Genomic DNA, 18,186 nt, shown 5'->3' with positions numbered 1-18,186 from the left:
ACAAAAATTTTAATATTTAGTCCTAGTAGTAGTTTCAAAGATCTTTGTGTAGGTTCTTACGTAAAAAAGATAATATAGCATTACCCCAATTAGAAATCGAATCCTGAACTGTCAGACAATTCTCAACTGCGCCACGAAGGCGTTCCAACATTTACTTTTCATTTTAGTTCATAAATAAGTCTTGTTATAAAACTAAAACTGGTCGGTTATAAAACGAGTACAGAGCTGTTTAGGGCAAAAAATATCAATTTATTTATATATATAATGGTTACATTTTATCCCAGGAAAGACATTAGCGAGTCGATAGCGATCTTTTACAAATTAAACATACGATATAGCTCCTAACGAGAAATTACTAATGATTTTTTGAATTATTTTATGGACTAATGAATCGACAGGAAGACTTTTTTATTTAACTAAGTTTTACCTGCTGCTTCGTCCGCGTGGTCAAATTATTTGTTACGATCGCGGCTATAGTTACATTAATAAATCTGTATTAAAGATTAAAACCTTGCTTGATAAATATACCGTATACATTAAAAATAATTTTTCAATTTGTACCAATAGTTCCTGAGATTATCACCCGTCGTTTAACCAATCAAACTCTTCAGCTTTATAAATTAGTATAGACTAGGTATAGATGCTATCATTGTATAATCATAATGTCTGAGCGTGATGACTGTGGGTTGGTATACGGTACGAGGGAAACATTACATTTATAAGGTAGGCGTTTTTATGGAACAATTTCTCTTCTTAGTCTAGAGTGCAAATAAGGGAACCAACTCGCGACATAACTAAAATGCAGTGAGTGCCAAATCACTAAATATTGAGAAAAAAAAGGGTTACTTATGCTATACACTCGGTATAGCATAATTTATTAAGAATTTTTAAACTTAAAAATTTAAAATGTTAAGGCAAAGTTCCCTCTGCCTACGCTTCTGTGTGCGGGATACAGCGTGAAGCCGATTTAAAAATGGAACATTACATATTATTATAAAATATTTTGACAAGTGACACATGGCTATACGATCCCAATTAGGGAGAGATAAAGTGCCTGTGCTGTGATCAGATGACAGACGAGGATACATAATACACTGTATACCTATTTTAAAAAACATTCGTAAAATGATAAGTAGACTGTGACACAGTTGTGACATATCTGCATAAGCGCGATCTGCACCGTTCAGTATAACCCTCTGGAACTTATTGAGGTTACTTGTAAGTATATTATTCTAGGTTAAGTAAGAGTCAATAATCAAAATAATTTCTTGCCATGGTAACGAGGTAAAAGAGTCAGGTTCCCACCGCCCAGCTATTTGCGGGATACAGTGTGAAGCTAAAGAAATGTATGCAATGGATGTCAATCAGAAACAGGACCACTTCTAATGTGAGTAATAAGAAAAGTACTTCCAGCACAACTGCCTTCCAAGCCGGTGGTAGCAGCTTAATAACATTTTTAATTTAAATTAAAACTTAATCCAAATCAGGAAACAATTGACTATCGAGTTTTTATATACTAGGGGTTGGGTACATACGAGTACATCCTACTAAGAGTACTTCAGCTATATATCCTATGATCATCATAGAACAGATGACGAAGTATAAAAAAACTAAAGTAGGAAACACACACTCACGTCAAAAGCGACACTATCATAGCTAATCAAGCATAATGGAGGAGCAAAAATCTAAAAACAACTAACCTAACTATCGGGAACTCCATCCGCCGCCAAACATCCGGCAGACGTAACGACCCCCATGCCCGTGCACTTACGTCATTGCTATCGTATGTTCGTACATTCATAAAAACTGTAGGTGGACGTTGCACGCTGTATCCCTCTTGTAGCGGGATAGATAGGGAAAACATAGTGTTAAGACACTGTTCTACGTTTTCCGTCTGAATTGTAATGAACTATTGAATGGCAGGGCGTAATTTATTTTCTTCTTTATATGTTATTCTTTCATTTTATTTTTTCAAAGTCCTCAAAGGTGAGAATTGAATACCTACTAGATCATGTTCAATTCGTCATATCTGATTTCTACAGAAGAGGAATGGTTTGTGTACACGTGCACTGCATTGTTTTATGTCCTTTAACGCCATATTAGTCGTTAAATTCAGTCAGTCGAAAGCTCGATATTAAACTAGAAATATTAAAATGTCTAGAAATGATTAAGCATGATAAATAAAATAGAATTAAACTGAATTACTAAATACTAAACATACCTAGTTGTCTTGATACCCAATCCAGGAAATAAAAAATAATTCATAACCACTCTGGTGAGTGGAAATCGAACCCACAATCATCGCGTTATAATCAGACGCTATGCCACAACGGCCTCAGTACAAAAAGTCTTGTTTGATAATTCAAAATCTAACATTACATTATTTATTTTTATTTTCTGAACTAAGACAAAATATACCTTTTAAATACCTTATAGCTGCACTTACGTACTAAGTTTACGTACCTATATATATATATATCTAGATATATATCTAGGTACGTAAACTTAGAGCTTTAGTTTCTTCGGTGAGCTTTTGGTGGTAAGAATCTCAGTGAAATTGTTACTTTGAAAATCTAATGATGCTCGGCGTGCAGTTTAGCAACTATGCTCAGGGTAATTTAACTTTATAGAGTTAGTTTCAAAATTGTAAGATTATAAATATTATGAATTAAAAATTATATATATATATATATATTAAATATATTGAAATTATCTATATAACTAACCGGTAGTACAAATAGGTATTCTTTTTACCTAGCGTTAAATGGAGGGTTGCAATGAATTTAAAAAAAAAACTAAGACGTAAAAAAAATGATATAAGGCTTCAGGCTGCAGTGGTACAGCTGAATACATGAATTGTTTCCTTGCTGTGCTCATTAGACAAAGCGAGACATCAATTTTCGCCACTCAATACAATGTAATGTCTCTAAATTTACGTGAAAAGTGGGGAACAGATTGTTTTAAAACTAGGTTTCTTTTGTCCATCCTATTATTTGCGGTATATAGCGTAATAACAATAGGCAAAGCATATCTGAAGGAGAGAACGTACCATAAATATTTAGAATTGTGATGTTTAACAAGAAATATCCCAGAAACCACCTAAAACTATGATTTCTAGAATACATTAAAGTTTTCGCATTTAATATAGGCAAAAACATTCGAGCTTTCTCTTGCCAACAAAAACGTGTCATAGCCACAGCGAAATGAAAACGTATAAGAATTATTCGTTAGGTTTGCGACCTTTGTCCTTCGGCGAAACAAACAATATGGGACTTTAATTATGTTACAACTTTGTAGAAGGAATTTTTTGAGTATAATATGTCATATTACACTAGTTTCAACCTCAGGCTTCATCAGGCCCTAGCAGGATAGCCAGAGAGAACGGAAAGCCAAACTCTACGGTTTCGTGATACGGTTTCCATTCGCCTTTTCCAATGTCATCAATTCCTTCATATATGCCTTCCGGATGATCCAGATACTTTTTATTTGGCCTTCCTGCAGTATAGATATTGTGTTATCAAAGATCAACCGAGGTATCCCCCTCCCTTTCTTACTACTAACAAAATAGTTTGTTTGTTTATGTAACAAAAACTCTGCACTTTGTCTTTAGTTAGACACAATTTGAGGAAGCGCCAACATATACTTATTTTAAATATAAACATTTACCCAATAGCACGTCATAACAATCATAATTGCTCGAAAATCACATATTTGACATATTTGCTATATTATTAAGATATTAATGTAAACCTATAAAAATAATGCCAAATTAAAGCAACTTTATTTAAACAAAAAAAAATCGAAAAACTATATCATTTTCCCATAACAAAATCTTTATAATTTAACCAACTGACTATAAGAACAATTTTGATCTGTCATTTTAACCAGGCTCCCTTCGTTTACCATCTGTCACACTATTCAATAACAGGAAGGAAACTAACATGTGCTCGGGCTCGTTTTAATTTGCATCCGTCGTGACTCAGGCATACCATGCATTCGGTCTAATATGTGTGTATTGTAATACAAATTGTAATGTTATTAGATTTTTGTTATCAAATATTGGTAGTTTTTGGTTTCACACTCTATCCCACTTATAGCATGGAAGGTATAAGGAAGGGGTGCTGAGACATTCCCTCCCACTCACCGCTCAATTTTCGAGACATTGGAAGTTTATTGATTTGATATTGAGTTTTATATTGTGTGGCGGGACTCAGCGCTGTTTTGTCTTATTGCTAGAGCGAGGTAGTGAAATTAATTAGTTAGGTGAGAATCGAACCCAAAACCGCCGCAATTACAGTTAATTTATGCAACACTGCATCAAAAGTAATCCAAACATTTCACAGTAAAATCAATAACATTTATTTTCATGTGTCAAATAAGGAAAAAATATACAATTACAAAAGCTAACCAATACATACCAATCCATATAAGAATTATTCGTTATCGGATTTCAAAAGTCCTCTACATTATTTAACTGCAAAAACGTATTAAAATATATATATAACACATACTATTTTTATTATCAGTTAATTATAACCTAATGGTATAAAGACGTATCTCGACAATTCGTTATATCCTAATTCCCAATACATGCAAGACTAAACCCCAAACCCCAAAAAAAAACTACAAAAAAAAAAGAAATCCAATTCAAACCTACACCCACAACAATAAATCAAAATCAACATTTATGCCAACAGGAAATTAAATATTACATTACATAGACTAACTTAACGGGACGTATGTAGTTATCTACGTACAAGTATATAAAACGTTAGTGCCAGTGAGTTATGGACTGGCGGGCGTCGAGCTCGATCGGAAGAGCATCGGTCGGACGATCAAACTAATCATAAACGCCGCATTTCCGCCGCCGTTGAACTTATTAACGGTGATTACTTTTTATTTTTATAGATAATCTACATTAGGTATATGTAGATAATAATTTTATTCTATAAGTATATTTTTAATCTATGTACCTATAATAGAATATGGCTTGAGGGCAGCGTTGATAGATGCAATAAAATCGGGACGATTTTAAGCTCAAAATTTAAATGTCCCGATCGGGACAGACAAATCTGGTACCGCTTTTCGTCAATTATTTCACAAACTTTGAAAATTCTTTTTTATTTAGGTACTTAACATAGATAAAAACCCTCTTTTCCCTGAGGTAAAATCTGGCAACGCAAAGTTAAATAGATCAACATATTATACAGAATATAAATACAAAACTGTTGCCCCAAACGAGCAACATGTACATTACCCCAAATGTGGATGGAACCTGCGACCATCGCATGTATAGTCAGACACTTCCGTCGTTTTAAGCGTCCATAAATACTTACCTATAGATATAAGATAATATACCAAAGTATCAAGTGTATTTAAAATTGCGTGATTACCATTATCTAGCGTTAATGACGTTATTTTAATGATAATATTATCACCGGCTGTACTTCCTGTTTTAATTTATCAAATGTCCCTATTGTTATATAAAAAACTATATATAAAGAATTTTCATTATTTTATTTACCTTGTTATCTTTTTTATAATAGTTTTTAACCGACTTCAAAAAGAAGGAGGTTATCAATTCAACTGTATTTTTTTTTTATATGTAAGAAATGCTTTTACTCAATTGCAAAATTATCTTAATTTTTTAAAAGAGAATGAAGTGTTCAGCACTCTTGGGGGGAGGGGGTCCAAAAGATTTGGATTTATTCTCTATTTTATGTTAATTTTAAAAATGTTATAAATATTTTTGTGACATTTTCAGCCAAAATGAGAAAAACCAAAATGGTCATAATCATATAGTCATAGAAGAAACCTTATATGAATCGCTGTAGTATATGCCATAGGAAAAGAACAAAATATCACTCATTCTATTTATATTTTATGATTTGTTCGAAATATATTGACTGATGAGCAATTAAAGTTTTAATTAAAAATAAATTACAAGTCTTCAATTAAAGTTATGACCAGTTGCAAACACATAAAAGTTCTGTTAATTGAACATATGACACCTAGAATGTGTGTTTCTAGTAGTGTAATTTTACTTTCTTATATATAAAATTTTCATGCATTATATTAAACTTAAGTCAGAGAGGAGAGAAGATTAACCATAAATTCAAAAGAAATGAAACAAATTGAATTGTACATTTTATAGTCAACAAGGAAGCAAGCAACATAAGCAAAATTGTGGGCTACACCTATTATTTCATATAGTATATCTTTTAAGAGTATTTTACATAATTTAAATCTTCATTAAGCAACAAAAGTTATAGCAAGAAATAGCATGTTATAACAAGACTGGATAATGCATTTACATGCAATTAAGGACTTTTTGTTCCTTTCATAATATTTTTTACCATTTGCAGACAAAGGGAACCTAGTGTTAAGAGACTCTATTTCCCAATTACTATCTAATTTTCAGGACATTGCGTATTGAGTGGGACTATTTCTCTTATTAGCAGTGCAAGGAAACAATAAATTATTCCCATGACTGATATCAAAGCCACAACTGTTGGGTTCACAGCCAGCCGATTATTGACTGTGCTACAATTTCCTCAAATATATAAATGTTGTATGAAACCAGACCGGATCTCTCATATCTATATAATATATATCTATGAATGGAAACACAGTATCAATAATGATAATACATGATAACATTTACAAAATTATCACAACAGTTTACCTACTATCAAATATAGTAGATAAGATTAAATATATAAAATTTATGAATGAATCATTCCATTGGTGGTAATATGAGGATAAAAGATATTTTACAATAAAAAAAATGTATTGTGTTTCTTAGTAAAGTACAATCAAAAGGTATTATCGCTTAGGAAGTGTTTTGGTACTGAAATGATAACTTTACAGCAATTTGAATACCTACAAAAAAACAATAACTATATAATACAAGATGACATTAAACTTGAAAATTTTCAGTAATAGCCTCATTAAGTAAAATATTCCCATATAAATTTATTCCAAATAAAAGAGTGCAAACATATATTATTAAAATTTTATTTTCTGGTTGCAGCTTTGATGGTGATCAATTGATCAAGACAAGGTGGAAGGGATTATATTTTATGATAACAATTAAATTTTCCCTCTTTGGTAGAAAACACACGGCATTGAGCTTGGCTACCCAATATGCAATGACTCAATGATTCAGGGGAATGTGAGAAACAGAGTTAACACTAGCCTTTGTAGACAAATGGTAGACAGTGTAAACCCTACCATGCAGGAAAATAAGTATGCCTTTTTTACTATGTGAATATGTAAATAGAGGAAGCTATAATTATGTAAAAAGCAATCTTTATTCTCACATACCTTTAAAAGACATTTACAAGTATAGGAAGTGAAATCTAACATCAGAATGTATGGTGTGAAAAATCAATATAATATGTTTTGTATGTATAGTAGATATTGTTTGTAGATAAAACATTATGATAAAAACAGTTTGAGCTCATTCTGACATTTAACTGTTAATACAACAGTTGTGGGTTTGTTTCTTTACTAGAGTTTTCATTTCATTCAGGGGAATGAATTATTTTGACTGTCTTGTTACTCTCGTAAAATGTGGTTTGCACTGCCCTGCTGTATGCGGGATACAATATCAACATACATATTGATAAAAACAAAAATACCTTTGCTTATAATCCAATTTTCTTATGTGTTTAAATGTGAGTTATTCACTTTAATAAAAAAACCTTTTTCTAAGGGGTAAATCTTTAAAAGTATAATTTATTTACATTTTTATATGTAAATAATTTTATATGTATGAACTATAAATATTGATAAATAGTGATAAATTTTATTTAAGTAGTATTATTATAGTAGTTACATTACTGATGCCATGTTGACTAATAATATATTTAATTTAAGTATCTAGCTTTAAAATACAAGAGAAAATAGTTATAACCTTACCTGTTTCCGAAGTTGGTTCTCCAAAATTCCGCGGCGTCACTTTTCGTTATACGAAACTGGTCGCCAGCAAATGTTCCATTCGGGAACATTGCCTTCAATTCGCTTAGCATGTGACTAAAAACGAGGCTAAGCTTCGTCAAATTACGTCTGTAATGTGAATTTTCATCGAACATCTTCTCTTTGCCATCCTTGAACAACTTTATAGCCTGTTTACACTTTCTTATCAAATTTATTATGAATATGTTAAAATGTTCATTATTATTCAACTCTTGCATGTTATCCTCGTACTTGGAGTAAATAATACGCAACCTCTGATATGTATCGGGCAAAATATCTAGAATAAACGGCGGACTGTTCTTCAAGTTCATTTTGTGATGCTGACATAATTTAACAACTTTGTCCATTAATTTCCAAGTTTTATCAAGAGTCCGTTTGTCGGTTGCCAGTTTTGTCTGGCACACGGCATCAGAGAAAGCACCGTGCAGCTTCGAAAATATCGAAGATATATTTTTCTGTTGTGATTTGTGACGGGGAGCCGCCATATTGAAGAGTCCGATGACATACAAAAGGAAATAACTTTTATAACAAGACACTGAACTTATATCACTGTCATCACTTTATAATTAAGTAATCTAATATGTGTTTTCTCATTATCACATAAACGCGCCACATTTACGATATAACATACACAAGCGGCATACGATCGCTCACTGACACATCTCGAACGCGTATGACAAGTTTGTTTGACAATTTTATGTAATGACAACTTGGTCGCGCTTGGGATTCGACGTTAAAGTTAATGTTGCCATATAAAATATTATAAATAATTTAACGAATACAGCTTAAACTATTTCTTTCTTAATGCAGTTTAGTTAAAAAATAGGTAAAATGTGATTTGATAACTTTTAAATAATTAAAGGAAAAAATTAATTAGCTTAAGGCTTAAATATTTGTTTTTATTTGGTCCTATAAATTTTTGTTTCCAAGTTAGTACAAGTTCTCTCCTATAAAATTTTCATGATTATCTTCTCAAATTCTATATTCAATATAAAAAAAATCGTTATTTATATGTTTTCATGCATTAAATATTACAGAAAAATACAGTCGACCTTAAAGCCATCTAGTTACAACAAACTAAGCTAAGCTCTGTGTTTCTAATAGAAAAAAATAAAATAAAAACAAATATTTTTTGAACAAATATTTTTATTGTATATTAACAACATGGGAAAACTTTACATTACTATCACAATATTGATAAGCAAATAATAAAAAAGTAACCTAACATATAATGGCTATGTCCTTTTAAGACCAGAGTAATATTATATATAGAGGACTGATATTTAGCGCGCCATCTTGCGATAACTATACGGCTTAAGTAGCTATACAAAATGTTGCATAAAGAGACAAGTAGTTTATTGATATATCGTAAGATGGCATACCAAAATATCATTTACATAAATACTATTTACTTATGAAAAATTCGTTATACTATTATTATATTGCATTTCAAAATTTAAATTATATTTAATGTTCATTATAAAAGTTATTCCTCGTAATATTCGTCATTCGATTCAGTAGTGGAGGTAGAAGTGGTGGGCCGGCTCTTACGGTGTTTGCTGTGTCGTTTTCCAACTTTGCTTCGTCTTTGTTCTCTGTATGACATTAAAAGGCAGATATATAAATACTCTCTTGTTTTTTTATGTATTTTTAATTAACTTACGGCGGAACTCAACCCTACTTTGCCGTGTGCGGAATACAGCGTGAAGGGAATTAGATTTTTTTTATTTAAAAATCTAATATTTATAAATTAGAAAATTAAAAAATAATTTTGAAATTTCTATTGTTCCTAATATTTTGAATACTGCTATAAAGTTCTCTGGTGCACAGTTTTCGACCAATTTTCGAAATATTACGGATAGACAGTAGCGGAATTCAACCCGACGCGACGCTTTGTCTTATTACTAGAGCGTAAAAATAAGAAAAAAAAATTGACAGCGTAGGTACAGTTAAATGGATAGTAATTAACCCTTAAAGTTTGTCCTTGTATACAAATTTAAAAGAATTTACTAATAGCATAGTCTGATGTTTTCTTTGTAAGAATATTAAGAGATGTGCTAGTTGTAGAGACACTAACACATCTCTTAATATTATAATAAGAGATAAAATAGTAAGGAAGTAAATATGCATATAGTTCTACGTTATGAAAGTGTTTTAATAACGGAAGAGCGATTAAAAATCAAAATAGTGTAGAATAGATTTTTTTTACAAAACACATTAATTAATAAGAAATAAATAGTTAATAAAATAAACATAATAAAAAATTACTTTTCGAGATTGCTACACGGGTTGTCCTCGTACGCTGTGAATTTCATAATGCGACCCTTTACACCAATGAGAATATTATCAGATGAGTCCATCCCGAACGTATTCACTCCACTTACATTGAATGTACCTAAATGCTTGGCGCTCGCGTTTTCAGCATCAACACTATACAAATTACCATTTTCGTCCATCACGTATATTTCGTCTGATCGACTGACAAACACGTTGGTCATCCTTTCGTCTGGCAACCCCTTTATTTTTATGGGAATATTTTGGCCATTTTTTAGTACATGCGAGGTTTTTGTTGCCGCGAAAAATATATTGTTCCTCGTGTCCATGGTTAAACCGTGACCGTTTGGGATAGATGAAAAAGACTCTTGCTTTTGCCCATCGTTTGATACTTTTTGAACGCGATTTTGCGGCCATGTCGCTATAAACATGGTGTTGCCATCATTAGAAACTGTCAAATACATCACATCCTCACCCAAAGCTGTATACAATTCAATAGAACCGTCATCTTTGTATTTGTAAACGCCGTTATCAGTCGCCAGATAGACAATATCGTTGAGGTTATCAACCGTGGTTGATTGACCTAATCCGGAAACTTTTAATGTCTCCATTTCTCCACTGGGATGTAAGACTTGGAGGCTCATTTTCATTTCGTCGCTTATTAATGTGTAGAATACATTGCCGGTTTTCCAATGCACGCTCATATCGGCTGGTGTTCCCTGAACATGTATAGGCTCGTCTTTGGAATAGTAGAAATTATTGAAATGTATTAAATTAGAACAGAACTGCGTTTCGTGTGCCTGTTTCATTAAACCCTGTCGTGTCATTACTGGACTTGATAGGGTGTTTGTGATTGTGAATACTATGATAAAAACTGGTGCTAGCATCTGAAATAAGAAATAAGATATTTCTAAATTTTATGAGGGACTAAATTACTTAGGAATATTAAATGAAAGTTATCCTTAAATAAGTCATTTAATAAATATCTAATACTTTCCGAAAACATTTTAAAAACGGCTAATCTCTAAAAACAATAAATACATACCATTTTGCTTAATTTAATGTTTCTAAAATATTCTGGTTTTCAAAACTAGACTGTAAGAAATAACACGCTTACTCTAAGTTCTCTCACAGCACTTTATCGCTACATTTATTATTCCCTAATGACAATGTTTATATTAGCGTATCAGTTAAATACATGAAAGTACAGTCAGCTACAGTATTGTTATGTTTATTTTAATATTTTTTTCGTAAAATATTCTTAAAGGCGACAGTTTGTCGATTCTTACTCGTAGGGAAAACTATTTTTTTTTCACTCCGATAATAAAATAAAGCGCGGTGTTAAGTTTCGCTACTCGATATGCAATGATTTTTAATTTAGTAGATAAACATTTTAAAAATATATAATTTTGTAAGTATTTTTATTTATAATTAAATAAATTTCTTCTTTATTCGCAATCTTAAAATTGTTAACAAAATATTATTTTATTTTCCTACTAAGAGATTACTATAAAAAAATAATATATATTATAGTATACTTTAAAATGTTGCCGTATGTACAGCATGTTGTTACTACATATTTGTTTCATTGTGCACGTTATTGACAAATTACAATCGATTCTTATAAATATCGTATACAAAATGCGTAAATAATATGAATAATTCTTACAATTAAATAGCATTGAAGAAAGATTAAATATTTTTGGTTTAAATAGGTACATTTAATATATTCTAATAACAAGCAAGTACCTAAGTCTTTTCTATTTCCAGGTTTACTGCCTTATTAGAGATATCTGAAATATATAAAAAAAAATACGTAACAGGATTTGAACTGGTGCCTCTTCGAAATAGTCTAAGCCGTCCCGTCTTTAAATCCCGTTGCGTCGACATTCCAATATGTTTCCTAAAAATAATTTTTGTTTCCTTAATGTGGAATAACATTTTAAATTAATGTTTAAAAATACCTACTTGAAAATCGAATTGAAAATCGAAGTTCTTTAAATCATACTCGATGCTCATTTTACCTATAGTTCTACTTTGGTTTATATCTATTTTAATATTTAATATAAAACTATTAAAATAAAGAAAACTATTTAAAGACATTAGTTATAAACGTACATATTTATATTATGTCTATTTAAACCTGCTTAATTTAAGTTAAGGGTTAATTGACATCTCTAACAGAGGTTAAACGAACAAGTTGACCATTTTAAACAAGTTAACAAGAAACATCAAAACTTAGATTTCATTCAAAACATATTACATATTACATAATACATTACCAAATGGACTAAAAAGGTAATAAAAATCAAAATTTATAGTGTCAATTCGATTTCAATTTTAGTTTAAAAAACTATATGTCTCTGACAACCATAAAAGTGTTATATGCGCACATAGAAAGAGTATTATGCCGTAAATTTTACCGTTTCCAAATCTATTACTTTAGTCTAGTTGAAAATTTTACCACATCCACTTTACTACATTTCCTACTAGGTTACCTACATTTTTATTAAGATCAATATATTATTTTTAAAGGACAGAGTCGATTTATTGTCAGAGCCTTTAGCTATATCTTGAAAAGCTTATTTGAAAAGTTTTAGTATACGTTATAGATATTTATAGCGCTTAGGCAAGCGTAGTGTAGGACGCCTTGCAGCACGATCGACAGACGATTTAAAGAAGGTGGCTGGCATCGGGTGATGTGAGAAGCCCAAGACCGGAATGCTTGGCGCTTGATGAGGGAGGCCTACGTTCAGCAGTGGACGGCGATAGGCTGATGAAAATAGATATTTATCGGAAGTTTTTACGTAAACGATATACAGATTTACAATGTAGACAGTATAATAATTATAATAAAATTATCAACAATTTTTAAACTTATAATTTAATGAATTTAAAATATTTATAATGCATAGTAATGATGACAAAATAAATAAGGTACGCTTGAAAATAACAAGAAAAGGGGAAAACTCTGTCTTGTCTCGTCCAATTAGACAACAGATTAATAAAATAAACATTTTATATTTTTATCCTCTTTTCTCGATGTTCTTATTTGTTAATGGCCAAACTGATATAGAGAAACGAAAATATTTTCAGTTATTATTATTCTCGTATAAAAGGATGGAACCTGTGTCACAACGTTATCGTTAACATATGGCTCAGTGGTTTGAGCGAATGGCTTTTAAGATATATCGGAAAGGAACTCGCTAGTTAATTTTTTTGTACGTTTTCTAAAAAGCTTCATGCTGTACCCCCATGTAGCAGGTAAGGCAGAGGGAGCGGAGAGCGGAGTGTCTTAACACTAATTAAGAAACTTCGCTTACTATATTTCATATTCCATTTCCTCAATTGAGTATCGAACCCAAACTGTGTGCAGTCAGACGTTTGTGCCAATGCGCCATAAATGTTTATAATGACTAAATACACTATCATTTATTCGATGAAATTTCATAAATGCCTTAGGAACTTATCTAACCTCGACTTAATATACTACGGCGTGTTAAGAACATCTTTAGCATATACCTATTAGAAAAGTTTCAGGTTTAGTGTCTATATTTAGCTTTAGTCCATTCATAGCTTGGGTAAGGTCGAACGACATCATTTTTCACCAACCTGCGTCACTACATAATGAATGAAACCACCTTATCCTTCAAATTTAAAATCTAATGTCTAAAAACTAAATTTCATCTTATTTCCTTATAATAAAGTAACTTTTAATACAATCTACCTGAAAAACAAAGCTGGCAAAAACGTATAAGACGTCTAAATTAAGTTGAACCTAGTTATTCTTATAAAAAGACAGGATAAAAGGCGTACGAAAGCTCTACGTAAAATGGCCGCCTCAATTTGACTATTATGGAAATTCTTAAGGTAAGTTGAGAGCGGTCGACGGATAGTTGCAATTTACCACTTTTCAAAGATTTTAATCCTTTTGTATAAATCGTCTTACTAATTTGTGAGATTGTCATTTGAGTCAAGAAGAAAGTTTTAAAACTCTGTCAATTTCTTCAATTCAATTGTAATTTTGTCTAAGATGGAAGATGGAACTTATTTTTTTCTACTTTATGTCTATAAATTGTACGTGAGATGTGAGATTATTAATCAGGTCTTTATAAATGTATGATAAAAAGAACTTCAAGTTCTCTCCTGCATGGAAACGCAGAGGGAGGTAATGGGCGGTAATCACTTACCATCAGATGATCCTTACGCATGGGTGAAGGGATTGGAGGAGCCGGGTGGTCCGTGCCCATCCCAGAAGAGGCTTGTACACATAGCAAAAATTTTATAAAAAAAAATATATCCTAAAAAATAAAAATAAAACTTTACACGAACATTATCTGTTCAACGTAAAGTCCAGGCCCCTCTAGAAAATATCTCTAGATACGCTCATGCTCTTTCGCTTTCTGCCTTGTTTTTCATTAAAAAAAGAGTACCCTTAAGATTCCCTTAAGATACCCAAAAATTTCGAGATATTGCGTGTCAAGTGGTGAAGCTCACTGTCGCACTTTATTTTTTTTACCAGAGCAACAAAATGAAAATAATAATTCATTCCCTCGAGTGGGAATCAAATCCTCAACTATCATACCTACATATACATTAGGTACCTCGAAAATCGTTGATAAGAACACTAAAATTGTAAGAAAAAACTTTTTCAATAAGAGCTTCAAAAGTTTTAACGGTAAACTAGATTAATTTGCAATTGTAAATGGCCCTCGATCACTTGACCGTTTTTTTTCTTCAAGTATTTCGACCGATTCGGCACCCAAGTCCAGCGAAATGAAGAAACTTTGTTTCTACTTCATTGTTGAGTAGTGAAAATATAAAGTATTTTTTTATTAATAAAATTATTATTATTTAGGCCTATGCGGCAAAGAGACACAAGCGTATGGTTGTGGGTTCGATTCTCATTTGAAGGAATAAATTATTATTTATTTATATTTTCCTTTTTTCGCTTTAGTATTAAGGCATTAGCGCGGCCTTGAACTCCGCCATGCAACACGCAATGCCTCGAAAATTTTCAGCAAGTGGGGAACGTGTTTTGATACTAGGTTCCGTCTGCCTACCCTGCTATAATACTCTCAATCCCTCATAATCTAAATATACGCGATTAATTAACCGGATTAGTCGCATATATCTAAATATATGCGATTAATCCGATTAAAGAGTTTCAATTAAAATGAATAAAATACAATGATATTGGAATCGAATCCCACTCAAGTCTTCATGTCTCTGCTCAGGCTTAGCAACTACTGCATGAATATGGTGTTTACAGTAAATATAAATCAGCTTCACCCTGCATCCCGGGCACAATAAGGTAAGCAGAGGGAACCTAGTATCAAAACACTCAATTCCCCAATTCTGGAGGCATTGCGGGTTAAGTTGCGGATCTTAACGCCGTGCTTTGAGTGGTGCGACAGTCGCTTTTCCAGTCACACTTTGTGCCCCTGGACCACGAGTGGCCTCGAAAGTAAATATAGTTTATAGTAAAAACACTTATATTAAAATTCATATCATAATTTATGTACAAATATTCAATTCTAACGGTTAGTTCGCGAACCGCGCGACTGAGAGGCGCCGGCGCTGGCACCTGGGATGATCGAATAATATGGACATGATAGAAAAATCTTGCTCTCTAATGCTTAGATGTAGAAACAATCTATCTGTATCAATAATAATGCAGGATTATAAAGCGTTGGTATATATTTATAATTCATAATCATTCTTATATATTTAGGTTTTTTTTTTAATTTTAGACTTCACACTGGATCCCACATACATATGACAAGCTAGACAGAGGGAATTTGGGAACCTAATCTTAAAACACACCTTTCCATTAAGCAGTTCCACTTGGCGGAACTCAACGTCGCGCTTTCGCGTTGACACCAGACCTAAGAAATGAGATATTTCATCTCCTCAAGTGGGAATCGAACCTACAACTGGTCGCATTTACAGTCGCACTCTTGTGTCTCAGAACCAGAAAATAAAAAACAAAGAATAATAGTAAAATAAAAGCGAGCAAAGCACATCGATTCCTTTAATAATAAATTTTAGATAACAAATCATTTAACAAAGTAAACATTTTATTCATAAACTCTTAAATAAATATTTAAAAAAAAATAAAAAGTAAACTTTTCGTAAAGAAAAACACAGTATATCCACAATAAGTTACTTCTAACATGCATTTATCAAGTTCTGCGTAGGAGTCGTCAAATAAGGTCAAGACGCAAGAATTTCGTCAAAGTTTCTAATATGTTTAATGATATTGATATTGCGTGAAGCAAAGTGTCTGGCTGTGAATGCGACGGTTGGGAGTTCGAATCTTATTCGGGGGAATGAATTATTTAATATTTTTTTACCCATATGGCTTAGGAGGTATAAAAATTGGTTCCGCTATTCCACAGATTACCGATTCCGGAACGAACAGAAAGGCACACAAAAAATATTTTTTTTTGTATTTCTATTTTGGTGTATTAAATAACTACGTGCACTAAAAAAAACACTATTTAATAATCATTTAATTACTTTTCAATAACATTTCTATATGAATATAACAGAAAAAAAACAAACGATATCTATATTTCCCAACACCCAATAATAATAAACAGATAAACAAATTCATTTTGCATTTACAAATTAAATATTTAAATGAATAATAACAATTAGCTATATTTATTTGAACGATTGAAACATTTTATTTTAGTAAATGAAAATAGTGTTGTGATAACAGTTCAGTAGTTAAAACGAACTCATTCCGGGCCATCATTATGAAGCGGGACTTTAGTTTGCCATATTATTAAGTACATATAACTTTTAGGGTTAGCAAGTTAATTTTTTTTAGCTTTATGCATCTTCTGAGTAAAGAAGTTTGGTGGATGCTAGTGTTAAAACACTCTACTTTCTGAGATATACAGTGTAGAATACATATTTTAAGGGTATTTTTGTGGTTGGTTTGAGGCAGCGTAGTAAGACAACGCAACGGTTGCAGGATCGATCTACATCACTTGGGGAAAGTATTATATTTAATTTATTTTCATTTCTCTGCTATGATAGACGAAGCGCGGCGTTAAGTTCCGCCTCTTAGTACGTAATATCTTCTCCAACACAGACAGTCCAGGACAACAGAGCCCATAATATAACACTTCTGATCCCCACTTGTCGCCGAATTCTGCAGAATGCCCTCCAGAATTCGGCGACGTCTTGATTTATTATTAATATATTACTTTCTTTTCGATATAGTCATTAGTGATGTACCTATCTATCTACTGAATATTTATTAAATAAATAATAATTACTATTAGTAATAATCTCTATTAAATAAATAATATAATAATATTATATACATTTTTCCTCACACAACCCTGTTTCCAAGCCAATTCGGCTAATTGATGTATGTTTGCAATAATAGGGTTTAATATTTTCCACTGATTTTAGCTACGATTGTTAGTTTCGGTTGTTTTATTCGTATTAGTCAAATTAATTGCCAACACGGCGGTGTTTTGTTGATTGCCTTATTATTATTTGTTTGTCGCGGTTATTCCCCTAGTTTTAATATTTCATTTTATTATTATAATATAATAATTTCAATAATAATTAAGATAAATTTATCTATATTGGTTTTTATGTTTGTTGCAGGGAATTTGTTAAATCGTGTTGAATGGCGAAACTCAACGCCACGCAATATTGTGATGTATGTGTATATACAAATGGCACGAGCATGGCACGAGCGTGTTGTGGGTTCAAATCCGCCCCAGAAAATAAGTGAATGAGTATAATTTAATATTTTAATTTCTTTGCTCTGGTGTTCAGGCAAAGCGCGGCGTTGAGTCCCGCCACTCTACATACAATGCTTCCAGAATTCGGCAGAAATTGAGGAATTGAGTTTCTTAACATTAGGTTCCCTCTGCCTACCCTGTTGTATGTGGTATTTTTTAA

The 18,186-nt window shown here is 31.9% G+C and overlaps 2 protein-coding genes across 3 annotated transcripts in view; both read right to left on the bottom strand.

Moving 5' to 3' along the window:
- Cbl (E3 ubiquitin-protein ligase CBL) overlaps nucleotides 1-8,661 on the bottom strand; it is a 65,991-nt gene extending 57,330 nt beyond the window's left edge. Inside the window, exon 1 of the mRNA XM_085198982.1 lies at nucleotides 7,924-8,661. Within this exon, the coding sequence (XP_085055108.1) occupies nucleotides 7,924-8,465 (542 nt within the window). The 5' untranslated portion in view covers nucleotides 8,466-8,661. The remainder of the gene's footprint in view (nucleotides 1-7,923) is intronic.
- Nucleotides 8,662-9,239: 578 nt separating this feature from the next.
- Nucleotides 9,240-11,433, bottom strand: LOC146540967 (uncharacterized). 2 transcript variants are annotated; one of them, XM_085188397.1, is made up of 3 exons: nucleotides 11,300-11,433; nucleotides 10,249-11,141; nucleotides 9,240-9,575 (listed from the first exon to the last, which is right to left on the bottom strand). In XM_085188397.1, exons 1-3 carry the CDS (start codon nucleotides 11,300-11,302, stop codon nucleotides 9,467-9,469), a joined length of 1,005 nt encoding a protein of 334 aa, XP_085044523.1. In that variant the 5' UTR covers nucleotides 11,303-11,433; the 3' UTR covers nucleotides 9,240-9,466. The 2 variants fall into 2 exon arrangements, with proteins under 2 accessions (XP_085044523.1, XP_085044530.1); XM_085188404.1 differs by lacking the exon at nucleotides 9,240-9,575 and having other exon boundaries at nucleotides 10,127-11,141.
- Between the last annotated feature and the right edge of the window lie 6,753 nt (nucleotides 11,434-18,186).

Source organism: Heliconius melpomene, chromosome 1 (genome assembly GCF_056956725.1).
Source record: "Heliconius melpomene rosina isolate 202511_hmr_F chromosome 1, ASM5695672v1, whole genome shotgun sequence".
Classification (NCBI taxonomy): domain Eukaryota; kingdom Metazoa; phylum Arthropoda; class Insecta; order Lepidoptera; family Nymphalidae; genus Heliconius; species Heliconius melpomene.
The sequence above is the reverse complement of the archived record's forward strand: the minus strand, read 5'-3'. Positions and strand labels throughout refer to the sequence as shown.